The 27,694-nt window shown below is 43.9% G+C and overlaps 2 protein-coding genes across 6 annotated transcripts; both read left to right on the top strand.

Moving 5' to 3' along the window:
* The first annotated feature begins 1,113 nt into the window (after nt 1-1,113).
* Nucleotides 1,114-19,468, top strand: bag6l (BCL2 associated athanogene 6, like). 5 transcript variants are annotated; one of them, XM_048229283.1, is made up of 25 exons: nt 1,114-1,356; nt 2,030-2,113; nt 2,275-2,392; nt 2,727-2,968; nt 3,143-3,214; nt 3,339-3,461; nt 5,618-5,814; nt 6,141-6,270; nt 6,485-6,688; nt 7,316-7,550; nt 8,174-8,233; nt 9,159-9,460; nt 10,518-10,596; nt 10,892-11,241; nt 11,579-11,882; nt 12,244-12,413; nt 12,665-12,718; nt 13,034-13,136; nt 14,486-14,610; nt 14,895-15,029; nt 15,157-15,225; nt 16,591-16,782; nt 16,973-17,080; nt 17,439-17,585; nt 18,476-19,468. In XM_048229283.1, exons 2-25 carry the CDS (start codon nt 2,036-2,038, stop codon nt 18,569-18,571), a joined length of 3,693 nt encoding a protein of 1,230 aa, XP_048085240.1. In that variant the 5' UTR covers nt 1,114-1,356; nt 2,030-2,035; the 3' UTR covers nt 18,572-19,468. The 5 variants fall into 5 exon arrangements, with proteins under 5 accessions (XP_048085240.1, XP_048085244.1, XP_048085243.1 ...); XM_048229287.1 differs by having other exon boundaries at nt 9,186-9,460; XM_048229286.1 differs by having other exon boundaries at nt 7,319-7,550.
* A 1,044-nt stretch (nt 19,469-20,512) lies between these two features.
* On the top strand, nt 20,513-25,695 carry tk1 (thymidine kinase 1, soluble). Its single transcript, XM_048229814.1, has 7 exons — nt 20,513-20,712; nt 20,841-20,872; nt 22,442-22,555; nt 22,650-22,743; nt 22,877-22,966; nt 24,446-24,565; nt 25,107-25,695. Exons 1-7 carry the CDS (start codon nt 20,647-20,649, stop codon nt 25,284-25,286), a joined length of 696 nt encoding a protein of 231 aa, XP_048085771.1. The 5' UTR covers nt 20,513-20,646; the 3' UTR covers nt 25,287-25,695.
* The last annotated feature ends 1,999 nt before the right edge of the window (nt 25,696-27,694 follow it).

The raw sequence follows: 27,694 nt of genomic DNA on the forward strand, positions 1-27,694 counted from the left end.
GAGTTTAAAATCGGTAAATAGCTGCAAAATATTACACAGTGAGAAAGCCTCAAGACAGCTGATGTGTTCAAGCAGAGGGGGGAAAGGGGGGGCGGAGTACCTTGATGTTGGAAGATCACAGAGGATCTGGAAACTGGCTTATTAGAGGTAGACCTGAGGCCTATAAAGCTATTTAGGTAGTAGGTAGCCAGTAGGTATTTGTTGAGCATAAATGCAAATCTTATGGATTTAACCCTAATTTGATTTTATTTATTTTTTTAAAGATGCATAACACTATTTTTGCAAAACCTTATTTCAGCATCTTAAAAATGCTTCTAGAAAAACAATGATGATCTAAATGTGAAGACATATAGGCCTAAATAAAATATATATATATAACTCAGTGTCTGTGTCAGTATCTCTGTCTCTGTGTGATTTTGATCATTTTTATTAATTTGTTTACATCTCGCCAACCCTAAGATATAAATATAAAACATATAAAACATCTCACACAGATAGTTAAGATATGTCTATCTTCAAAAACCTCTTGAGAACCCAGTTCTTCTGAGTGTACCTCCTCTCTAACACACACTCTCCTAACAACCTAACACACTTAACTAGCATTTACCATGACCTTCTTCTCTATCCTGTTTATCCCTCTTATCTACATCCTTTGACTTAACTTGGCTCTAAATTGTGATTCTACTTTTAAACAAAGTAGTAGGCTACTTGTTGCACTATTGGTTCCTATATTTGCACTGTACATGAATTGCTCCCCTTTTTTGAAAGTCACTATGGACAAAAGAATAATGAATTAAATAAATAAATGTAGGCCAAAATATACTCCAAAATAGTTGGAGCATTGTAAAATACAATATTTTTCACTATAAGTCATCACTAGGCTAGTGGAGACACACTTAATCATTAAATTTCCATGTGACACATACATCCAGACAGTGTTATCATGGTTATTACGACATGGATATGCAATTGCTTAAACAACAATAATAAAAACAATTTAAATTGAGCTATAAACTGTTCTTTAGCTTTCATAATTTTGCATCAGGCATTTCGGATAGACGGCATTCTAAAAATACCTCTACGTCACAGGGGCTTTTTACTGATGCTGTCGCATTTCCCGAAGTGGCTAACCACAAAGCTAACTCTTTCACCGGAATATGAACATCGCACATCTGAGGAAAATATACGTATTTGGTATTCTGGTTGTCTAAAAATAGCTGAATTTTAGGTGTGACAATTCTGTCGTTACTACTAAACTTTTGACAAACTAAACGTTTGCCTAATTTAACGTCTCAATCATAACCAGGTAATTGGGATTAGCTAGCTTGCTAGCTACATAACGACTGATAAGAGAACGTAAGTTGATTTGGCTAAACTTAGCTTCATCGAGTATATTGCTTGTTTGCTAAGCAGCTGTGTTTTTTATCTGACAAACTATGCATGGATGAACTTATGAATTATCAGATCAGTGGACTTCCTTGTCACACAAAATTTAGCTAGTGTTTTGCGGATGCTATCAGATTCCTGTTTAACGTTACAGCATAGCACTAGCGCGGAATTTGTGTTGTTGCTTGTTGGTGTTATGAAGACGTGTCTCCGTATCAGTGAACCATAACAGTTCGAATATTGTGCCGTAAAGTCCCACGAGAACCTTGTGTAGGTATCAATACTTGTGTACTGTTACAAAGACATTAATTCGCTGCCCAGATGACGCCTTAAAAAACAACACACACACATATATTTTGAGATTTATAAGATCTGTTATTCAATGAAGTTGTCGCCCGTACAGTTATTCGTGCTGTAAATTCCTATTTTAGTTGTTCTTACTGACCTTCAGACCATGACATCTGTTGTCACAGTAAAGTAATGGAAAATGTTCAGTTAGCCACATTTGCGTTTCCATGGCTATAATCAAAGTACTTAGAACAGAAATGGCTTTTGACAGTTTGACAGCCTTTTTTGTGTAATGGATTTATGTGGGAACGTATTTTGGATAATTTCATCCTTTTCTCTAACTCTTCTATGCTAGAGAGCTATGGAGGAACCGGCGACTATAGAAGTCACTGTGAAGACTCTGGACTCCCAGAGCAGGAGTTACAAAGTGAGAGGAGAGGTAAGGCCCTTCTCTCAGACCAGCCCCCGTTTAATGCAATCTACTGTAACTGCAGTCAAGGACAGCAGCTAGCTGTTCTTGAATTAGGGTTGTCTGTATGGACACCTTTTTAAGATTCATGTGGTGTAAATTTTGTGTCCCCACCCTGGTACTTTTCACAGCTGACTGTGAGGGAGTTTAAGGAGCATATTGCTGCCTCAGTGGAAATCCCAGTGGACAAGCAAAGACTCATCTACCAGGGTCGTGTCCTACAGGATGAAAGGACTTTGACTGAGTACAGTGAGTCACATACACACACACACACACACACACACATTGCAACCCCAAGCCCTGAGAGGCACAAAGAGCCTATCCCACTGTTGTTTACACTGGCATGACTTTGTCAGAAAATAGTGAGATACATATAAAGGAATTTTATCTATCCATCCTTGCATTTCCAACGTTTGCTTTCTCTGCGTAGATCATCATTAGTTTATATCTGCACAGTGTAAGCCTGTGTGCTGCACACTCACAAATCAAAGTATCACAGTTGGTTTATTTATGCTATATTTCCTCTCTCCTCCTTTTCCTCCTCTCTTCCTGCATCTGCTGTGTCCTTCCTTGCTCCTCCTAGATGTAGACGGTAAGGTCATTCATCTGGTGGAACGCGCCCCTCCACAGACCACTCAGTCAGGTGGAGGGGGCGGGGGCGTGTCGGGTTCTTCTGGGAGTGCCGAGGGCGGCCCTACCCCATCTCACTCCGCCTCCTCCACGTCCCCCCCCCAGGGAGGCCCACACGACCGCAACGGCAACAGCTACGTCATGCTGGGCACCTTCAACCTGCCAGTCAACATCATGGACCCCCAGCAGATCCAGGTGTGTGTGCGTGCGTGTGTGTGTGCGTGTGTGCTTGGTCCTGTACATCTCGCATGGTTTGAACAGATGTGCGTGCGTGTGTGTGTTGTGCTGTGTGATGTGATGCATGCTTGGTTTGCCTGTGTTTTTGTGCATTCATAAAAGTGTGTGTGTTTGTGTGTTTCCCCCCCCCAGATGCAGGTACAGCAGATGATGTCAGGAGTCGGAGAGGCAGGCCGTGCCACCCGAGTCAGCACCAGCACCGGGGTCAGTCCTGTCGCCATAGAAACAGCCCTCTGCAATGGGCTGCTGATAAGATTGTTACTGATAGAACTGAGACAGGTTTGCATCTCATCCCATTTCCTTCTGTCCTTCTTTTCTGTTTCATTAGAGTAATGGTTCGGTGGACCTGCACATCAACTTGGACCAATCAGTGCAGAGTGAGCCCCGACTCCGGCTGCAGTTGGCTGAGAACCTGCTGAGAGACATCCAGGCAGTGATCCACAGACTAGAGGTATGCGCAGCCAATCACATGCAAGTGTCACTTACCCAGTCAAATAATTAGGCTCGTTCGACTTTATGCACCGCTGCGCAGACTTGACTTGATGTGACGCATGCTGGGTTGAACGTAATGCATACTGGTTAGAAATACTGTTTGACTCCATCCAGCCGGACAGGAACTTACCATTGTGTCACCATGTCCATGACCTTAAAATATCGTGGGAGCCTGCGCCTTCTTTCTTGCAGTTGTCCTCCATGGAGTGCAGGAGCTAGACTCGGCCCTCATGACGTAATTTCAAAGACCTGATAGGGCAGTTTGGAAGGAATCTTTCCATGACTATTATGACCGTTTTTTATTCTGCTTCCTTATGCTGGAATGTACGAAAATTAACCCTTAAAGGTGTAGGTTTTTGAACATTCTACGTTCCGCAACAATTGAAGGTTCTAAAATTCTATGTTGAATTCAATGAACCCAGATATTCTTTAGAATGTTAATTTCCCAACATTCCCGTCACACCAGTGTGACGGTACTCCTTAGGAGAAATCTGGTCGATTTTTACATGGATCTTAATCGCTACACGTCGCCGAGTACTGTCGATAGGATAAATAATGACCAAAATCGGTGCTACCGAACTATTATGACCGTTTTTTATTCTGCTTCCTTATGCTGGAATGTACAAAAATTAAAGGGACACCAGGCAACGTTTTCGTGTTAATTACTCATCTTCGTAAGGCGGTATATGGTTAAATGACTCATTACAGGGCGAATGAAGACTCTCGCCGCCCTACTGCCTGTAGGAACAATATCCCGCTTACAAGTTCAGTGTATCGTACCTGGCTAATCGGCAGTTTCAGTTTCCATCCTGCATCCACAGCACAGAGGGAGGCTAACGAAAACGCTAGCGATTGTTGCAAACGCGTGTATAATGGCAGAGCCGGGCTAAGAAGCAGCGAAAACCCTTGACGGAAGATGCAAAGAAAAGGAAAAAAGAGCTTCAGACCGAAGCGCTTTTAGAGAAAAAAAGCATCAGGCTTGCCTGGTGTCCCTTTAAAGGAGAAATCCGGTCGATTTTTACATGGATCTTAATTGCTACACGTCGCCGAGTACTGTCGATAGGATAAACAATGACCAAAATCGGTGCTACCGAACTGAAGTAGCTGCAGCTAATGGCCAGTACTCCCATTTAGCTACAATGCTAGGTCTGGGGGCATCATCTAAATGTGGCTTTTTTTCCTCTTAACAGACTCAAAATGTTATTAAAAGGTCTGTACAATATGAACAGAGTCCTTACATGACAAAACGATGCATTTTCTATTCATTAGCTGTGAAGAAACCATCTAAATTCAAAGTTTGTACTGTCACATCTGCACAATAGTCTGTTGGCCTTTCCTGCAACTGAATTCCCACGATACTTCAGTGCGAGCTAGCTTTCAGTAACGTGCAAGCTTGGGCATCATTTGGACCCTTTCCATGTAGTTACATAGTCATTATATGATCATAACATTACAGTGCTCAATTACCTATTTTTGAGGAGAAATAAACTTCAAGATTTCGTTGCAAAGCCCGCTCGACAACATGAGCTTGAACTCGACATCAGGCTTTCCTGGATGCGACTGATGGAAACTGAGGTATGTGACGGTACAAACTTTGAATTCGCTAAAGAGTAGAAAATGCATTGTTTTGTCATGTAAGGACTCATTCAAAATGTCATTAAAAGGTCTGTACAATATGAATCTGTTAAGAGGCAAATGAGCCACGTTTAGATGATTCCCCCAGATCTAGCATTGTAACTCAATGGGAGTACTGGTCATTAGCTGCAGCTACTCCAGTTTGGTAGCACCGAATTTGGTCATTATTGGTCGTTACAAACTAACCCCATGCATTTCTATAGGAGGATTTTTTGAGTGCTATGTCTCCTCATTAGAAAGTCTCTGGCTGCAGCTAATCCCGAATGCACCTATTCTTTCAAACTCCACTCAGCCAATCAAATATTTATATTCATACACTGTGGAGATTCACTCAGTAACTTACTACGTATCTGCCCCTCAGGTAAAGAACATACATAGCCTGGCTAGGAAATAATTTAAGGTCCCAGGTATAGTCGGTGTGGTTAGGGTTGTTTGTTTTTGTGTTCCCATGGTGAAAGCTCCCTCTGTTTTGTCTTTCAGGGCCAGCAACCAGAAGCAACTGCCAGTCAGCCCTCTGCCCCGCCTCCGTCCTCTTCTCCTGCTTCTCAGCCAATGGACACGTCTCCTCCCGCCCCCCCAGTCACCACAGACTCCGCATCAGCCTCCGCCTCTGCCTCCTCCTCTTCCTCCACCACCACCACCACTCAGACAGAGAGCACCGCCCAATCTGGGCCGAAGTAAGGCACCACACCCACTCGTCTTGCCCTTAACACTGCTGTTAACAACGGCAACACCACTCATGACATCACTATGCAGACCACACATTGCATTCATGACTCTTCACACCACACCCGTGCTAGCAGCACAGCGACAGGTTACCTAGTGTTTTTCCCACCATCTGTGTGTCATGCCATTACATGTCTTTAAGTAAAGAAAATACCACCCCTCCTTCTGTAGGTGGAAAGTTTGTACATTGCAGTCTGTGCTACACTGTTACTTACTTGGTTGAGCTAAACTCTATCTCTTCCACTCCCTCCCTCTCTCGCTTTTTCTGTCCCCTCAGTCACCCCAGCCCTGCTGAGCTGGTGGAGGTGCTGTCTGAGGTCAGGAGGCTGGAGGAGCGTCTCCGGCCATTTATGGAGAGAACTCACTCCATCCTTGGGGCAGCCACCTCTGCTGACTACAACAACAACGTAAGAGACACTGACTCAGCCCCTCCACTGTCTCACTGGCCCAAGCTCTGGACCTCCTCAAAGCTCCAGACACACTTCCTGCACCCAGCCAGTCGAAATGTTGGAATTCTGGGAATGCTTTACATTGATGAGACCGATGATTCTGTGGTGTTTCTATGTGAGGTCAGAATGCGTCTTAGAACCTCTTGCTAATCTCTGTGTCTTGTTGCCACAGACACAGGAGCGAGAGGAGGACCAACGTACACTTAACCTCGTGGGAGAGTCCCTGCGTTTGCTCGGCAACACACTTGTCAACCTGAGCGACCTGCGATGCAACCTGTCTGCTCAGCCCCCCCGCCATCTTCACGTGGTGCGGCCCATTTCCCACTACACCTCCCCTGTCCTGCTGCAGGGTGGCGTGCCTCACATCCCTATTCCGGTGAGTCACAGCGCCTCCTGCTGGCCATTCTGAAACTCCAGAAACATTGGACTGAATATACAGTATTAGCTGTTTCAATGAATTGGCTCTGTTGAAATGAAAAGATTATGCAAGTCACATATAGCAAGTATGTGCTCTGCAATATTTTGCTCTGTGGAGTTTTTCAGAAAACTGTGGCAGTGGGGTTACACCAGGCACGCAACTGAAGCGATCCGTTTGCGTAGCGTATGCTGCAACGATTAGTTTCCACTATAATCATGGAACTGGCTACACACAGACATGAGAATGTTGCGCACATTCAAAAAAAATCTTTAAAACTATTTTTACGCTCCGCTAACGGAACACTTCAGTCATGGGCCTGCTGTAGCCCGGCTGCAAATGTCAAACTCTTTAATTTCTTCAACTTTTTGCTGTATCGGGTGCATACTTGGTTCTTGCACAAATATGTGCACATGAGGGTCAAACAAAACAAATTTACTGAGTTATCTGGAGCACTGTACTGAGTAATACTGGGAACAGCTTGTTCCAGTTTCTGGGAGTTCCAGTGTTTATGTTTGGGTAAAAGTAGGCCTAAATGGTATTGCTCTGGGTGTGTTGATGGGATAGTGAGATTTCTCATTCTACTAGCAGATGAATCTTGGGACCACAGTTACAATGACGTCCAATGGGAGACATGCCACTGAGGGTCAACCACAATCCACTCAGCCTACTGGTCAATCAGATCAGCAGAACCAGGGTCAGTCCCCTCCCACACAGCCCAATGCCACCAATCAGCAGGGCCAGCCTCAGGCTGGGCCACGGGTCATCAGGATCACTCACCAAACCATGGAGCCAGTGGTCATGATGCAGATGAATCTGGATGGTATGTTCCGCCACAGGCACACACATACTTTGTTATATTTCTGCTTAAAGGAGAACTATGCAACATTTTCAACTTAATAACATAGTTAAGAAATCATTGTGATGGTTAAATGACCTGTTGTGGCGAGAATGGCGACTTACCCTACCTATCGGAAAACAAGCCTTGCAAGATGCACTAGTATCCCGGCAGTGTCTGAGAAGCCAATCCTGTGAGAAGCAAGAACAAATGGGACATACACATGCCCCCTTCAAGCACCGGTTAGCCATGCCGGTTAGTTATGGACCCTTTCAAGAGAGTTCCATTATCAGCATCATAGTTGGCCCCACAAGACTTCCTTTTCAACATTCCATATGTTATCTTAATGCAGAGGAAGTAGATTGGGGCCCAAATAGAACGTTCAAGCATTGTTTTTGTTTACCTTGTTGAAAGGGTCTATAAGATGGCTTAATTTTTTAGATGTTCATCATGGCAGAGCCAGCGAGAAGACTAAACAGACGGTTGTGAAATATGCACCCCAAAGCTGTAGGGGGAGCTCCGTAGAGAAAAATGCGACAACAAAAGTGAGAAATCGGCAAAGAAATGACTAGAGTTACAGAACGGACCTTTGTTTTCTTGTTGATCAGATTCAGGCACTGGGCCACAGGCAGCAGGACAGCCCAACGTCTCTGCTGCTGGACACACAGGTGAGCAAAACACTACAGCTGGAACACTTAAAGAGCAAATGCCAGGTTAACACATTTTTTCATTAATGTTAACTAATGTGTAGATAAATCAAAGGACATGCAAACACTTTTAAAATTATTACTCTTAATGCACTACTACAACATTTACAGCCATTTCTGTAAAGATCGCATTTCAAAACACAACTGAGTGATGACATCATAAAAGGGAAGAATGTAACATATTTGAAGATCATTTGTAATTAAGATTATTACAAAATATTTTTTTTGACCACCTCTGCCTCAAAACCTTCTTATCACGACTCCCTCTTATGACATCATCACTCATTTGTCTTTTTAACTGTTGTCGTAGAAATGGCTGTTAATGTTATCGAATATCTTCATGCATTTGTCCACACGTTAATTAATATTAATGCATTTTTTTTAACCTGACATTTGCCCTTTAAGCACTGTGGTTTTGGTCCCATTTTAGCCCTGATTTTGTTGAACTTTAGAACCAGGCCATATCAGGCCGAATTCCCTTCAGATCAGTTATCATATATCTTGCACTTTGGGTAGGGTCATGACACCTAATTAAAAGTTGGAACAAACGTTCCAACTCCCAACCAATCGGATTGGACTTCTGCCATGTCCAATGTTGTTTTGAGCTGTCTTGCAGTGTGAGCTGTTGGAATACACAGTGTGAGCAGTCAAGAGTGACTGATTTAAGTGTGTAGTGTGAGTTACCATATCGTATGCGATTGAAAACAATCGCAGTGTCATCCCAAGGATGGGTGTGAGTGTGTGTGTGTTTTTCAGTGTGGACTAGGTGGGAAAACCGTACTGTAAATGTGACTTGATGGGTGTGAGTGAGTCTTGTAGAGTGTGTTGGTATGTGTGGTGTAGGTGTAGATGTAGTTAAATGTGTGCTATGCTGGTCTCTCTAAAGGTGCCACTCCTCCCCTCCACATCCCAGGCCTCCCCCCTGAGTTCATGCAGGCCATCGTGCACCAGATCTCCCAGCAGGCCGCTGCCATGGCCGCCGCCAATGCGGCAGGACACCCGGGTCAGCAGCACGTGCCCACGGGAGGGGAGGTCCCCGTGCCCCCGCCCCACCCCCACCCCCACGCCCGCGTGGTCATCACACGGCCGTCCTTTTCCCCGCGCATCCCACAGCCCATCACCAGGACGGCCACCATCAACCTGAGGCCAGGCGTGCCCACCCCCACACCGGGGCAGCAACCTGGACAGGTGAATACACACACACACACACACACACACACACACACACACACACACACCACACACACATCACACACACCACACCACACACACCCACACACACACACACACACACACACACACACACACACACTCACACACACACCACTCACACACACACACACACTCACACACCACCACACCACACACACACACACACACACACTCACACACACACACACCACCACTCACACACACACACCACTCACACACACACACACCACACACCACTCACACACACACACACTCACACACACACACCACTCACACACACACACACCACACACACACACACCACACACACACACACACCACTCACACACACACACACCACTCACACACACACACCACACCCACACACACACACACACAAACACACACACAAACATGATAGACAGGTAAACCGAAGAGTGGAGGAGTGGAAAATGAATGGCTATATGAAGAATTGAACCCAAAGAGAAACTAGTTAAGGAAAATAGGTAAACACAGGAATGGTTAAAACAAATGAATGGTAATACAACTCAGCGGATTGATTGACTAGACAGTGATGCGTCAGATCACTATATCCGAGACATTTGAGACCTTAGATGAGTTAGCGAGAACAGGCCAATCCCAAAGTCCGGACTCCCAGATTTTGGTGTGCGTTCTTGCAAAATTCGTAAGGGCTTAGGGCTGTCCCAATGTCAAATTTCAGAGGGTGTAAGGGTTTGAGTACACACTTAATCCGGAATTTACAAAGGTAAACAACAGCACGACACACATGCGTGGTGCACGTGTCAGCAACATCTTTGTTATTAAACATTGTGAAGTGCTGTCCCAATCCCATTTATACCTATCTGAGCCCATGTGGTCTCACACACTCACTCACTTTCGGCACCTGGCATCAATTAAGTCTGTGAGTCTTTAGTCCTTAATCCTCAGGGCTCACCTTGGGATTGGCCCAACATGTCTATGTGTGTGTGTGTGTGTGTGTGTGTGTGTGTGTGTGTGTGAATAATTACTGAACGTGAACGTGTCTCCCATACAGGGCGTTCCTGGAGCCCCCTCTCCTCTCAGCCAGATGGTGTCTGGGCTGGTGGGGCAGCTGCTCATGCCGGTCCACACAGGTGAGCTTGTGTGTGTGTGTGTGTGTGTGTGTGTGTCAGGGTTGTGCAAAATTCCAGAATTGAATTGAAAGTGGCTCTTAAATTCCAATTCAATTCTTGAATTTCACTTGCATTTCAATTGAGGTAGCAAACAGGAAGCAGAATTGCAATTCGAATTTTGCACAACCCTTGTGTGTGTGTGTGTGTGTGTGTGTGTGTGTGTCAGGATGGGTAGTACGTAGTGTGCAGAGTCTGTGCATTTGTTTCTGTTGGATTTCTGCTCACAACTGCGTCTTTTTTTCTTTTCTTTTTTCAGGTGACCAAACATCCACTTCCTCCTCCTCTCATTCCTTCTCATACTCCACCTCATCCTCCTCTTCCTCCTCCTCCTCCACCTCTTCCTCCTTCTCCTCTGGGGCCGCCCCTCCTCCCACCCCCTCCACCCAGAGCAGTGGAAACGCAGAGGGGCAGCCCCAGCCGCCGGAGGGGGCAGGTCAGGGTCCCCAGGAAGGCGGGGCCATGGATGGGAATCTGGCCCAGCTATTGGGCTCTCTGCTGGGGGGTGTGGCTGCAGCTGGAGGGGCGGGGCCAGGAGCCTCCCCCTCCATCACCGTCACTGTACCTGGAGTCCCTGCATTCCTGCAGGGCATGTCTGAATTCATGCAGGTCAGCAGGCACGCACACACGTACGCACACACACTACAGTCTCACTTACAGTCTTCCTACTCTCTATTACACCTGCATGCCATTCATGCCATTCACAGATCAGATGCACATTGTACACATATTTGGTATGTTTGCTCTTGAAATTCCACTAATACAGCAGCCTGTCTCTCTATTCATGTCTTTGTACTTGTATTCTTCTCTCTCACCTCCTCCGTCTGTCTGGCTCCTGCTCTCTCTCCTTTTTCTCGCTCATCCCTCCTTCCCTGGCATCTCCTCCGTCCCTTCTCCTCTCCTCCTCTCTTCATTCCCTCTCTCCCTTCTTCATCCTCTCCTCCAGGCCAGCCAGCCGGTCTTCCCTCCTCCTGGACAGCAGCCTCCTCCTCCGGGCTCCGCGCCTCCCCCTCCCACGCCTCCCACCTCCCAGCCGTCGGCTCCGCCGCCGCCGCCCCCTGGCTCTGCAGCGCCACCCGGTGGCGAGACGCTGAGCCCGGAGCTGTTCACGGGCATCGTGCAGGGCGTGCTGTCCACGCTGCTGGGCTCGCTGGGGGCCGGAGGGGCCAGCAGCGAGAGCATCGCCCAGTTCATCCAGCGCCTCTCCCAGACCAGCAACCTCTTCACACCTGGCTCTGGGGACGCCGTCGGTTAGTTACTCAGACCCGTTGCACATGCAAACACGCACACACACACGCAAACACACACACACACACACACACACACACACACACACACACACACACACACACAAACACACACACACACACACACACACACACACACACTAAACAAACATTGACACAAACTGTCTGCGTGTATAAACATCGCATGTATAAACATTTACCATGTTTTGAGTTGCTTTGGTTAAAAAACAATAGCCTAATGTAATGTAAAAAGTTTAAACATACTCCCACAAAATACCTACTCTGGTACTCTGGCTGCTTGCTTGATGCTAGCAAATTCAAAGCCCAGTATGTAATGTGTGCCTGTTTCTTTGGTTGGGTTCAGGGTTCTTTGGCGACTTGCTGTCCCTGGTGTGTCAGAGCTTCTCCATGGTTGACATGGTGCTCCTGTTGCACGGCAACCCGCAGCCCCTGAGCCGCATCCAGCCGCAACTCAGCGCCTTCTTCCGAGAGCACTACCTGCAGGGCCGCGAGCCCACCGACGCCAACATCAACGTGAGCTGCCCTCTCCTCTTCCTCACACCCCTCTCCTCTTCCTCACACCCCCTCTGCTGTCTCTCATCTTCTACCATCCTCCCCTTGCTCTCAACCTCCAGGCCCTACAAGCCCATAGATGGGATGCCTCTTCTCCACACTGTAGTTCTCTATGTTTCAAGAACACCTTAAACCCCCCCCCATCCTCCCCCCTTAAATATTTGTGATGTTTGTGGAAGCGTCAGTATGTGTAAATGTTTATTCCTCTACAGGCTGCAGCTGAGGAGCTCATCAATGGACTAGAGGAGTACATCGCCGAGAGCTTTGTAAGACACACACACACACACACACACAGATCAGATAGCCTATACTGTGTATTTATACTGACCAGTGGTATGTGCAGGAAAAATCACTAACTTCTAAACTGAAGCAGCCTGAAAAACACTTAGTGTACTTTCTTGGCCTTCATGAGAAATGGATATCAACTGGACTTAGGGCAAACAGGGACTTAGGGGCATGATGATATTCAGCTCTGCCAGCAATAATGTTAAATTAAACATACCCATGTCTGTTAAATTAAACATACCCATGTGTTTTTTTAAACATCGCTTGTTTGTTTTGGTTTGGTGCGTGTCCTGCAGGCTACGGTGACAGTGCGTGAGGGGGTGGACATTGTCCAAACCAACTTGTCCTTCTTACGCCAGCAGTTTACACGCATGGCTACACACATCTTGCGCTGCACAGGTAAACACACACTGCACTCCACTCCACTGCACTCTGGGGTTTGTGGGGTACATGGTTTGGTTGTTTGGTTAGCTTGCTGTAGTTTGAATACTACAGGGGGGTATTCTAAAAAGGAGGTTTAACAAACACTGAGATTAACTCTACGTAGGTTGTCTGAACCCGTGGCGACTAAACCAGAGTTGTAGGTTCCAAAACACCTGCTACGAATTAGTTCAATCATCCCGTATTGGTTAATCTAAAGTTGTGCGCATTCATGGCAAACTTATGAAGATATCATCTATTGAGAGTCGAAACCATGAGTGAAAATGCCGAAACAAAGGGCACTGTATTTTTCAGAGGCGGAGCATCAAGTTCTCCTCGAAGCTTATATGGAAGAGAGAGCTGTAATAACAAAAAGAATTGTCTGCTAAGAAATGACCATGCTTGACAGAGAATAGCCTAACTGACTGTGTAAAAGCCTATTAATGTCAAAAGCACAATATTCGATAAATCAGTGGACATGATGTATTGACTGCTTTGTACGATGATGTCTTAGACTATAGACTATCTTGTCACAGATAAGTGCTTCAGCCCACACATGCACTGAAATTTCTCATTGAGAATCCCAAATGTCATTTCTAATTTAACACGGGTTCTGCTGTGGGCCACGTTAAACTTTGTTTGCACTCCAGCATCCGGATCAGGGTGCGGTGTGATGAGTGTCGGAAGGCATGGGTATTCTCTATCCCCCAGAAGATACCCATCAAATGGGGCTAAAGTGGGCTAGGCCCACTGACCCTGGCCATTTTACCTTCACGTTTGTTAAAAGATGTGAAGCATCACGCATCATCTGGCAATTATTAAAGTCATTTTTTGTTTTGTTTTACTTGTTTGAGTGTGTCTGAGCTGTTGTCTGTATGTCTGGTGAGCCAAGGAACAATTTCCACCATGATGGACATTAAAGATTTATTCTATTCTAATTGAGGGCGAATCCACGTTGCGGAACGTTAAAAATGTAGGGATGGAGAATGTTGTTCAAGTGTTACCATAGTGACTTACATAGCCTGACCATTTTGGAACTGAAAACCCAGGATTACCGCGTACTCTGGGTTAACATTCCCAGTTAAGCCAGTAAACTTGCTTTCTGAAATACCCCCCAGGTCAGTTGTTTTGTGTGTGTTTGAAATACACTTAGTTCCCTTACTGATTCTGCATATTTCTTTAAATAAACATTTTTTCCCTCATCTAAAAGCAAAATATAACATCTCCATCTCTTAAGAATAAAAACAGAATATGACCTAATGTAGATTAACTTTTGTGTTTACATTTGTTTGATTATTTGTTTGTAATGAGTTTTTTTGTCCCTGTAGACCACACCTTTGGCCCCCGGCTTCTGTACATGTGCACCCAGGGCCTGTTTGAGTGTTTGGCTCTGAACCTGTACTGTCTCAGAGGAGAGCAGAGGGCCCTCACTGCTGTCATCAACCACCGCATTGTCAGTGTACACACACACACACACATACACACACACACACGAGCGCACAAACAAAATTCTCAGACTCATGCAAACACAAGCCTCAATCTATCTTGTACTATTTTTTTTACCGCTGGTAGTTTTGCTACCATTACTAATAATTACAAGTTACAACAGTAATTAAAGTAATTCATTTTGATTATTGGTTAGTTTATGTATTTGTGAACTACAAAATCTGTGTATGCAAGTTCATAGGCTCATGTGTTTTTGTGTGTGTGTGTGTGTGTGTGTGTGTGTGTGTGCAGAGGAGGATGTCAGCAGAGGTGAACCCTAGTCTGGTGAACTGGCTGACCAGCATGATGTCCATGAGGCTGCATGTGATCCTGGAGCACAACCCTGTACAGGAAGTGGACATCATCCACTATGTCATACACACACAGGTATTCACACAAGCATCCCCTCGCATTTAAGGAAGGTGGGGATGGTTATAAACACATCCAGTCAGAAGAGGAAGGCCATGAGTGTCTTTTGTCTCACTAACACAGAATGTCTCTGTTTTTGTTTTAGAGTGAAGCAGCTCAGAGGGTGGATTCAGATGCCCAGGCTGAGCAGCAGGCGGACATTCAGAATGTAGAGGTGTGTGTGTGTGTGTGTGTGTGTGTGTGATTAATGTTTGATGTGTCTATGTGTGTCTTGCTGCTTTGCTATAAGTGGTTTACACTGATGTATGGTTGGTATCAATTAGGGCTGGGCGATATATCGGTATTACGACTACGACCGATATATTTTTGAAAACGATATGTAGTTGAGACAATATCGTAATACCGGTATTATGTATTATGTAATAATGGGCCATTTTATCAAAGCCACTTGCTCTTCTGTGTTCAGACCATTCAGATAGCCGCAGCTCTGCTCAACTGCGCCCCTTGCGTGTGCACGTTCTCCCTCGCAGCACTACAAACTTTCAAACATGACAGACACTGAGTCAGATTTTGTTTACCTTGATCAGAGGTTGGTGCTGATGCCTATTCCGTCGGCACATCAACGGCTAGACCGAGAATTCTCGTTGTGAAATCAAAATTCCACTGGAGCTCCAAGCGGTTTTGTACATGCAGATTTAAGTTACAACACTGTTTACAGCTCTTCGACTCACGGTAAAATGTCATTTTTGGTACATAGCCTAGCTAATTTAAATACACTGATGAATGCTTGCGTTTAGCGATATACAGTAGCAGATCTAAAGTCCTCAGGGAGACAACCTACACGCTGATTTTATTAAGAGGATATGCACGCGACTCGCGAGCAGTTAGGGCATCATTTTTAATGATTCCTGAAACCCCATTCAATCGTGCATAGGGATTTTTCTTCACGAACGGAACATGCAAAAATGAGCATACAAAACGACGGTAGCGTCTATCACACTCTTGATGAGTGACTCAGTTACGTTGTTTAAGTAGCCTAATTGTTTAAAACTATTTTTGTTGTTGATCGCAACATGTCTAGGCCATCATAGTCTACATTTGCTTGTCATCTAGGCCCTATCAAACCCTTACAGGTAAAAACACTGCATTGTGTGACAAAACTGCAGGTTTTTTCAATATTGTTGTGCCCAAAATAGCCTATTGCATTGTGCAGTAGGCCTGTGTTGTCAGTCAGGGTCAACTTTTGGTCTTTTGTTATTTGCACAGCTTTATCAGAGCAACTGTAGCCTATGCCTATTGTAGGCCTATGTTATTGTTTACACTTTTTTGCACAGCACTGTTAGAGCAGTCTGAAATGAATATAATTCAAACTGGCTGTGTTGTAATAATTTTGTGTTGAGTGAATATATGAAGCACTTCGCTCTTTCTGTTTGAAATATCAATATCGTATCGATATCGTATATCGCCAATCAGCCCCAAAATATCGGGATATCAGTTTTGGTCCATATCGCCCAGCCCTAGTATCAATGTGTAATTCTGTTGATAACAATGGCCATGTGGCATCCCTGATGCTCTGCAGATGGAGGAGACCATGTCCCCGGCTCCTGCCACCACTGCAGAAGAGGCCATGATGACCTCTGCAGACGCCGCAGAGGGCACAGGGTCGCGCCGGGCGTCGTCGGGGGAGGCCAGAAGAACCGTTCCCATGGCAGCAGCAGGCCGTGAAGAGACTGGGGCCGAGGTGGAGCCCTGGGCAGCAGCAGTCCCACCGGTAAGAGCTGAACTCTGGATGCTTGTCCCACAGCAGTGTCATGTTACACACCAAATATGCACTTCTTCCTGAAGCCAAGCCATATGGATCCATTAAACATACCTGATTATAACTGCATTGTACATATGTAAGTGTGTGTTTTGTCTATACATGCGTGGTTAAGTGGTCATATCTGTCTGTATGTTTGCAGGAATGGGTGCCTATCATCAGGCATGACATTTTGTCCCAGAGGAAGATGAAGGCACAGCCTCCTTTGTCAGATGCCTACCTTCATGGCATGCCAGCCAAGAGAAGGAAGGTACGTTTTCTTGGGACACACACACACACACACACACACACACACACACACACACACACACACACACACACACACACCAGCTGATTCTCACACTTACAAAGACACTCAGCTAGACAGATGCACCAGTAAACAGACGACAAAAAAAACATAGTTCCATTCCTGCCTGGCTTAGAAAGCCCTGCTTCTGCCAGATTTTATCTGATCTGATTGGTGTACTGGTAGTTATTGATATTAATAGATGGTCAATTATTGATTTATATGAATTAACATGGGTATTGCTTTGAGAATTATATTGATTTATATGGGTATAATATGATTTGTATGGGTACGGGTCATGATGTGCTCTGTTCTTCTTCAGACGGCCCAGGGTGACGGTCCCCATCTTACTCTGTCTGAGGCGGTGAGCCGGGCTGCCCGGGCTGCTGGCGTGCGGCCTGCAACCACTCCAGAGAGCCTGCAGGGGGAGCTAGAGGCTCCAGAGCTGCAGCAAGCCTACAGTGAACAGGTACTTTACCAGTTCAGTCTCCACCAATAAAATACATACAGTATATTGAGCAGGCAAACTAAAAACAGTTGAGTGTTTTGTAAGTAGAGGCAAGTACCAAAATGTAGCTGTTCTAAAATGAAGAAAAAGAGATGATTACCTTTTTATGTTTTTCATTTGTCATGTGTCTTAATAAGAAGGAAATAATGGGCTCACAAATGACATTTATGTGAAAAATGGAGCATAGTGTTAGTTCAGGCAGGCCACAGTCTTGCCCAGCTTCCCTGAGAGGCTCAGCTGATTGCCCACCTGACTGCCCAGCTGATTGCTCATCTTCTGCTCCTTCACTGGTGGAGATCATTCAGAGCGCCTTATTTAAGCTGCCTTAGCCTACCTAATGTACCTGCCGCTTTTCTGCAAGCCCTTTTTGCAACCCACCTCCACCCATCTCCTCCTCATACTTCTGACTTGTCAATACTTGTCATTGATGTCTGCTCTGTTCTGTACCCCATGGGGGGTTTATCTTCGCTGCTATTTCTTTGACAAAGTGGTTATTTTCCTGCCTTTTTTGCCGCTTTGCGCTCTTTTTTGCGCTTTAGTTTATTGGCATGCACCAAATCATAGGTATTTTGCCCTGCCTAAAGCTCCTCAAAATCTTTGTGGCTGGTAACCTAATATAAGCACATGTTAAATAAAAATCCCCAGAACAGAAAAATGTCCCTAGTAGAAATAAAAGCTATTTCTTTGACAAAGTGGTCCTAACTTTAGTTTATTCCATCATGCACCTAAGTGGCTGGTATTTATAAGTTTAAAGTAAAGTCCCTGTGAACAACTCATTTTAACTTTGTTTGTTTGTTTGTTTGTTTGTTTGTTTGTTTGTTTGTTTGTTTGTTTGTTTGTTTGTATCTCAGGTGAAGAGTGATGTGAAGAAGCGTCTGAATGATGATCCAGACTACAACTCCCAGCGCTTCCCCAACACACACCGGGCTTTCTCCGAGGACTCCTAATCTCATTGGCCGCTTTACCCGTCAGTCTTCTCTTTCCATCCAGTCATATGTAACTACCGAGCAGGTAGACGTCCGGGAGAGGGAGAAGAGGAGCTTCTGGTTGGACAGTGAGGCTTCATCTTCCAAAGCCCATTAGTCAGCTCCCTTGAGATGGGCTGCGTTCATTGGTCAAGTCCGTTTTTCCTCATACATTTACTGCTGCAGTCAGGTCCATCAGCCACACGCAGGCACGCATCAGTTACTATAGTAACGCCCTCACCTGTGGGCGATGCACCACCTTGCAGCAGTCTTCTGTGAACAACATCTTGCTTAGCAACACGCTCTCAGCTGTGGACGACACCTGACCTAGCACCACTCTCGCAGTCCTCCCGCTAGACAACACCTTGCTCACTCTGAGGCTTGCTTGTTGATTTACTAAATTGTAATGTTAAGTTGTACATTGTTGTAATAAGTTATTGAGGTGTTGATAAAATAATGGGGGTAATGAGGTCGGGTTGTTAAGAGGTTAACGGGGCTAATTAATGACAATGATGGCATGTATATGACCACGCTTGATATTTCAGGCTGGAACAGTTTTCTGATTCATTCATTTTAGTCATCTGGTCACAGGGAGGCCGTGTCCCTGTTGCTGTACAATGTGTCATGTGGTGGGCCTGTGACTTTTATGAGTAAAAAGTTATCTGTTTGTGTGAGGTGTCTTCCCGTTGGTTGTTTTAGGAGTGAAATCAGAACAACCCTCTTAACACGTTTTAACTGTTAAAAGAATAAAGTATCCACCTTGATTAGTTTTGACAAATACTCTGCTTCTCTCTTTGTCTGAATGCTATAGTCACACCCACCCTGCCCTTTACAAAGCTGTGTTTTGATTATCTGCAAAATAAAGAAATATAAATCCTTTGTTTTGAGTTCTTTATGACCGATAGATGGATGGATAGATAAGTATATATACTTTTTTGATCCCGTGAGGGAAATTTGGTCTCTGCATTTAACCCAATCGGTGAATTAGTGAAACACAAACAGCACACAGTGAACACACAGTGAGGTGAAGCACACACTAATCCCGGCGCAGTGAGCTGCCTGCTACAACAGCCCTTGCTCAAGGGCACTTCAGCCGCGGCCCACTGGTCGGGGATCGAACCGGTAACCCTCCGGTTACAAGTCCAGAGTGCTAACCAGTGGGCCACGGCTGCCCCCAATAGAGTGAATGTATTGAAGACCCCGTCTTAAATTTTACTTATCTTTATGCCCAGGGCTTCCTCTTTGGTGACCAGATTTTCAAAATTGCATTTATCTTCTTATTGAATTTGCAGCAGACATTTTTTTTTACTGATGACCATCAAATGTATTGTATGGCTTTAGGTCTGTCAGATCTGCAGCAGCTTAGAAGAAATCTCTGATAAATTCCATATTCTAAAGACACTTGATTTTATGGGGTGGTACTTCGCTCAACAGCTCTCTCTATCTGGGTTGGAATGATCTCTTCTGCTTTAGTGTTATAATGGTTATCAGTATGGTTACTTAGTGGATGCTTTTGTCTAAAGCGCCTTATTACAGAATTGACAGCCCAATGAAGTTACACATTTTACCAGCCAATGCATAGTTTTTGGTGCATCTGTCTAACATCAGTCATTCTTGAATTTCCCCTTGTGGATCAATAAAGTATCTATCTATTCAGCAAATTCAGCCATTCAGTCTTTAATGTATCCGATTAAATGAGTGAATACAAAAAGCATGAATTCAGATAAATGACTACTTCAGAAATGTATGATGCGCAAAGTATGTTTATATCTTTTTCCAGATATTTACTTTACTGTCTATGTTATTAACGGGGTTGGGGTTTGTGTCTCTAGTGCGCGTGTCAGTCTTTTTCTGACGCACTCTCTTTCTATTGGGTGTTTCTGAAACCATGAAGTCCATGCAGGGGCTTAAGTTTAAATCCAAATCTACTGGCGAGACAATCAAGTTGTTCGTCGTCGTCGTCGTCGTTAGTGTAGGAACTTTATGAACTGACCGAATCTGCTATTTTAGGGTAAAGTTATAGTTATAACACCACTACAGCATTCATAACACTAAAAATGGATTGCCTGAATGTTTCAAGTATTCTGCCAAATTCACCAAGGAAAAAGCGAGGACAAATCCAGGTGACATGAGCTTTTTGTTAACGTTAGCATTAACTTATGCATTTCGTGTAAATTCATACTAGTAGAATTTTAACTCAGTGTTACTGGCGTAGTTACATGTGTATTCATGTTGGTTATTGTGTTATTAGGTCATATTTGGACCCATGTTTTCTGGAAAGAGGTAAGTTGAACATTATTGACATTGCATCAAAGATGGTTCATATCGCTTAATATCCAAGAGGAATGTGCGTTTAATACATTTATATACCATTTCATTAATTGACATTTCAAACTTTTGAAGTGTTTCAAGGCTGATATTTACACAATTTTGTCATCTTCAAATATTCAAGTTTGTTATTCGCGCCAATGTTGACAAGGTGCTTCCGTTTCCTGCGCGCGGGTTAGCTCCTTTTTATTTGCGGTTACTTGTTACTTGTATCGCCACATATATACCGTCTTGTGTTCATGTTTTATATGAATTTAGGATGATATAACATTGACGTAAGACCATTGGAGATGTTTTATAAATAACATTGGCCTCAACAATTTGGCGCTCAGGTTTCGCGCCTCTTCCACAAAGAAGTTGGGGAGGTAGATTCCACTGTAGCCTATGCTACTTTTAAAAACTATACGTTACCTTTTAAAACAATGTCATGATCTATTGGATGTACACAACTTGTATCCTTTTTATTGTATACCACCACTAAATTAACAAATATCTAAGTCCAACAGTAGGTAATGTAAAATGTGTCTGCAAATATTTGTTGCAACAGCAAACATCATCATAGGCCTAATAGCCAGTTTGACACGTCATTGTATACTGCTGGAAGACATTTGCATTATAAATCCCTTAATGTAGATTCAGCACTGAATATGTAAAATATGACATCAGGGGTACACCTGATGAAGTCAACACAGACAGTCTATGCACAGAACACAGTCACGGCAACAAATGAGCAGTAGTGGGAGCACCAGACATCTCACTTAATTTTGGATATTGGTGGAACCATTAAATGAGGTGGAGTGGATTTAACATGGAGTGGGATAAAGATAACTTGTTAAAGTCTTCTCATTTTGTTCTCCATTTCTGTATTGACCCTTCAAAGCCAAGTCCGTTTTTGTGTTTTCCAATACATTGTTGTTAAATTCAACAACTTGCTCTTCATTGTCCTCCAGCTGTCCATTCCATGCATGTGCACACAAAAAAAATAGTGTACAGTCATCGCTCTGTGAATGGCTGTTGAGCTCCAATATGAGCAACATGTAATCTACTTCTATCTAGGCACACGCTACCTCCAGACCGTTGCGCTCCTCAGACGAACGAGGTCTAGCTCTGCCACCAGTATGCTCAGGCCAACCCAAACTTTTCTCATCTGTTGTTCCTCTTTGGTGGAACGCACTGCCAGTACCTACTAGAGCAGGGACATCCCTCTCCATCTTCAAAAAACTCCTGAAGACTCAGCTTTTCAGAGAACATCTCCTCTTATAGCACTACTTACAACTAGTCTTGCTGATCCTAGCACTTACCACCTGACTAGAACTGATACTCGACTGTTTAAAAACAGCACTCACTGATGCACTTATTCTTACTGTACTCTACCTTTTTTCCTTATTGTCCTAGAATTGAGAGAATTGCTTTAAAGCTTAAACTGTTTACCATGTTAGTCGCTTTGGTTAAAAATGTGTCAGCCAAATGTAATGTAATGCAACGTGGACTGAATCTTAAACCATCAACTATTTTCTGTTGCAGCACTGAATTGATGCGAAGAGTGCGAAGATTCCAGATTGCGCAGTACAACTGCCTAGTGATCAAATATGCCAAGGACACACGCTATTCGGAAAAGGGAGTGGCCACACATGACCAGTAAGACTTTTTTTTTTTTTTCCCCAAGTCATGCTCTTGTGTATTTTGTGGGGATTTCTTATTTTAAAGGTCACTAATCTGTGTCCCTCCCCAGGAATATAATGGAAGCAGTACCAGCCAACGCCCTGAAGGATGTGCGTTCTCTTGCAATGCGGGCTTGTGTCATTGGCATAGATGAAGGACAATTTGTGAGTTGTCACTGCATTAGTAATGCCCCTAAGCCCACCATGCGAATGAAAGGTTGCATGATATTTGCTTAGCATTATTAAATAGACTAAGCTTTACTGGTTTACTAACACCTTTAATTCTTTCATGTTTCAGTTTCCAGACACAGTGGAGTTCTGTGAAGAAATGGCCAACCATGGCAAGATAGTCATTGTTGCAGCACTGGATGGTACTTTTCAAAGAAAGGTATGTAGTGTTTGGAGAGTGAAGAGATGTTGAGTGTTAAGAAGCCATTTAGTGCTTTACTTCAGTATAACACACATGCAAAGTAATGAGTTGGGTTGTCGACCTCTGGTCGAAACGTTGGGGAGCTTATAGAAACGGTGTGCGGGTATCTTTTTTATTTTTCAATTGTCGGCTAAGCCTTATACCCAGCACCTGTTTAAATTTAGATGTACGTGCACTCCACTCATTGGGTTTATCAACTGCCATTGCACATTTGAGGCGTGCCACAACTAAATGAGTCCAGTGTCGCGGAAATCCATTTCGAGATATAGCGATTTGAATGCAGAGAGGGTCGAAAAATTACAATTATGCATTTTTTAATTTCACCTTGAACACATTCCTTTATCTCTTATCTATCACTCATAGATGTATCTTACTGTAAAACGACCTAGAAATATGATTTTGAAGGCCAAATGTGTAGGCTGTGCATTAAAGTTTGGATAAAAACATTTTTCTTCCTTGTTCAGACGCTTGCTGTGTGAGAACAGGTTTCTTTGGTCTGATAACTTTGTGTTTTGGCTTTTGGCCTCTTAAAGAAGTCATCATAATAGGCTATCCACTCATAATTATTCTGAAGTAACTGTCTATTATAGCCAAGAGATTTAGGAGGAGAAACAGCAACCTAAACATACAGTTGTTGCTGACCAGATTCCTCACAGAGATTCGCAGTTGGTCCGATTCAATTTGTTTTGGAGTTGGCAAAAACATTAGCCTATGCATTAAGCAGTAGGCTATTGTTGTCCTTGCCGTCTTCAGAAGTTGATCGAACATTATAGGCTACCTCACAAGTTATATGAATGACTCACAAGCTTTACCGCCTGCGTGAATGGAGCATTTACAGTAGAAGCTGTGCTGTGTAGTTCGGATCTTTTCGGAGATTCTGAAGCAATTCAATCTCTGGCTACGGATTTCTTTGGAGAATGGACAACAGTGATTGACAGCGACAGCACTGGGGCTATTTTAATTCCAAAGGCCAAGGGAACTTTATCAGGATGCATATTGTGGTGATTGGTTGAGCGGAAATATACATAAAATGCTCATTTACACTTCACAAACTTTAAAGCTGATTTTCTCAAAACTTTTTTTTTTTTGCTGAGATGAGATAGCTTTTACATTTTGGCCAATATCTCTGGGTTGGCTAAACGGTATTGACAAATGACCCCTTGTTTTAAACCGTAAGGTCTGGATTATGAATATCCAATAAACCCTTTTTTTTTTTTTTTTATTTTTTTTTTTTTGTCGAGCTGGACTCATTCCGTTGTGGCACGCCCCATTTCAGTGTTTGTTTGGGTGTTTGCCTAAATCTAAGACATAGAACTTTAGTGAAGTTTAAGTCTAAACTGGCAAATGACAACCTTTTCTTAGCATAACCAAATTAATATTTGTGGTGATTGCTTCTGTCCCTGCTTCCCATTGACACCTAAACTGCCTTCCTTTCAGCCATTTGGAAACATCCTGAGCCTGGTGCCCCTGGCTGAAAGTGTCGTAAAGCTGAATGCTGTCTGCATGCAGTGCTTCAAAGAGGCTGCCTACACAAAGAGGCTTGGTGCTGAGAAAGAGGTATGAGGATCAAAGAGGAAGAGATTGGTTTAACATGGGCTGTGATTTGGGTTATGTTTACTGGGGTTCTCATTCCCGGTGTTCTCATTTGTAAGACTCACAACACGCCATGCAGTGTGTTAAAACAGCTCTACATGAACTATTACTCATTTAATTAGTGAGCAAAATGATACTGCTAATTTATGCATATACTGCATGTGATGCAAACTGGATTTGAATGTATCTGATTCAATGCACCTTTATTCTGTTTAGACTAACAAGACCATATCCCGCCTGTGCCAACCAAAACTTAGAATTGGGTTGCATTTACGGTGCATTGAACAACAGTCTTGGTGAATTAGTAGCAGATGTAGAGTTCTCTGGGGAACAAAACACTTGAATGTTATTGTAATACAATGTACTATTTGAGACAAAGAAAGACTCCCAGTGGCCGTGACCCTTTGTGTAGTTTGGGTGTGATGTGAGTGACATGGGGAATCGACGGGACCTCCAGCTGCCTCTCACATCTGTCTGCACATCTGTCCTTTTACCCGTGTCACAGGTGGAGGTGATCGGAGGAGCTGATATGTACCATGCCGTGTGCCGTGGCTGTTACGGGGGTCTTGTGACGGGGAAGGAGAACTGTGGGCCACCCAGGGATGAAACTCCTGCACACCAGGTCTCCGGCAAGCAGCTGGATATTACCGCCCCACGCAAACTGTTTGCCACTCTGCAGCTCTGAGAGCGTCACAGATGGACATAGGACAGACTGGACAGACTATCAAGACGAGCCAGTATTATTTGTACATGTCGAATTCTTTGTGTGGTACGGGATGTTTTAACGTGATTTTACTTTTGTAAAATGTAAATTTACAGATTGATAGGTTGACTTAGCACTTGGTTGGTGGTTTGCACGGTGTGTGTGTGTGGGGGTTCTTTTTTTAGAACTTTTTAATCAACGTACTGTATATCCTTCAGAATCATTGTGTACATGTACATGTGTATATACAAGCAGCATAACTATGATTTGATGTTTATATTTTGCTAATTTTATTAAATATTTTAATAAAATCTGATGTACTTGTTACTGTGCGCATTTATAATTTTACATACGATGTATGTACTTTATAGCCGTGAATTTTCAAAAGGTATGTTACCCATCCTGAATTAATTTTTCTTATTTAAGTTTTCTAACATATAGAAATATGTTAGAGATAGAAATATCTGTATGCTATTGTTGGACATGGCTAATGTCTGTTTAGGTGTCGGAATGTAAGCCGTTTATAAATATAGGACATTTTCCCCACATGAAGGCCAAATTTTATTTTCATCTAATTGCAGTGACAACATAACAAAATTTGAAAGTTTGTTGATTAATTATGGTAGGCTTATGTTAGAAGCTTGTTACTCTGTATATCCACATCTAATGTCAACCTTTTAAATCTTATTTATGTTAGAAAGTTGTTGCAGGAATGCACAAACTTCACACTCCACACCCGTGGTTTTGACAGAAATAGAAATGGCTACAGAAAAAAGCACCCAAAAACAATGACTCAACATTTCTAGCGCCATCCCTACATAGGATTTGCCTGCGTGTGATGTGAATGTACAGTATATAGAAGCTGACACTATAGTACTCTAATCCATCATTTATCAGTCAGTCAGTTCAACAGTCAGTCTTATTCACATGGGTGAGTTGATATCAGGCTTTGCTGTCTTCCAATGTTAACCTCAAATCCACACAACTGCCAGGAGACCAGAGTGGTGTTGGTGCAGGGCCAGGGTAAGGTTTGGGGCTGCCATATGTGATGGTGCAGGGTAAGGTTTGGGGCTGCCATACTGTATGTGATGTTGGTGCAGGGTAAGGTTTGGGGCTGCCATATGTGATGATGGTGCAGGGGTAAGGTTTGGGGCTGACGTGTGTGTGGTGTTGGTGCAGGGGTAAGGTGTGTTCTTGCCATGTGTGTGGTGTTGGTGCAGGGGTAAGGTGTGGGGCTGCCGTGTGGGTGCAGGGGTAAGGTGTGGGGCTGCCATGTGTGGTGTGGGTGCAGGGGTAAGGTGTGGGGCTGCCATGTGTCAGGTCACAGGTTCTCAGCCCAGTGTGGAGAGGGGTGACCAGAGTGCTGCTGGGGTGTGTATGTGTGTGTTCTGATGTAACCAGTCAGAGGTGAACTCTAGTAAAGGTCCTGCTGTTGTGTGACATCTATACCCTATAGAGATTCGCAATGTATTGGCAGGTTTCTATAAATATCCTTGTCTCTTCTTACCATAAAGTTTCCTGTAGGAAACAGAGTCAGACCACTGAAAAAGTCTCATAAGCCCCTGCGGTTCCTCTGGATGGTTTCAGGAAGCCTTGCTCAAGGGCACTTCATCCGTGCCTACTGGTCGGGGTTCGAACCCTCCGGTTAGAGGTCCGAAGTGCTAACCAGTAGGCACGGCTGCCCATGCCCCGTGTTGCATGGAGTCGACCAACTACTGGCACCTGTGAACAGGTATTCCAGCCAAGTACAATTGAACTGCATTCCACAATTCCTCTGCATTTTTGGGTTTTGTCTCAGAAACAACATTTTTGATGTCACCCCACAAGTTTTCTATAGGATTGAGGTCTGGGGATCGGGCTGGCCACTCCATAACGTCAATTTTGTTAGTCTTGAACCAAGACTTTGTTCGCTTACTGGTGTGTTTTGGGTCATTGTCTTATTGAAACACCCATTTAAAAGGCATTTCCTCTTCAGCATAAGACAACATGACCTCTTCAAATATTTTGATGTATTAAAACTGATCCATGATCTCTGGTGTGCTATAAATAGGTCCAACACCACAGTATGAGAAACATCCCCATAACATGAAAAAATGTTGGATGTGTAACAATTGTTTCAAACAAAATGGACTAGGACAATGGTAAGGACAGCAAGATCGGCTGGGAAAAACTGAAATGATCTCCCAACAGCTCAGTGTTGCACAAAACACCTAAAGTTTAGATTTTCCTAAAATTGGTTGTACAAAACATCCTTAAGCCTTCCTTACCCAAGGAAAAGAACCCAAATATTCGATGTGCTTAAACAATACTGGAATGTGTGGCCACAGTGAATTCATAAATGGTCATGTGTAGTACTTGAGAATATTCACAATAACAAAGGAGAGCAGACA

The sequence above is a fragment of the Alosa alosa genome, chromosome 20 (assembly GCF_017589495.1).
Source record: "Alosa alosa isolate M-15738 ecotype Scorff River chromosome 20, AALO_Geno_1.1, whole genome shotgun sequence".
Lineage (NCBI taxonomy): Eukaryota > Metazoa > Chordata > Actinopteri > Clupeiformes > Clupeidae > Alosa > Alosa alosa.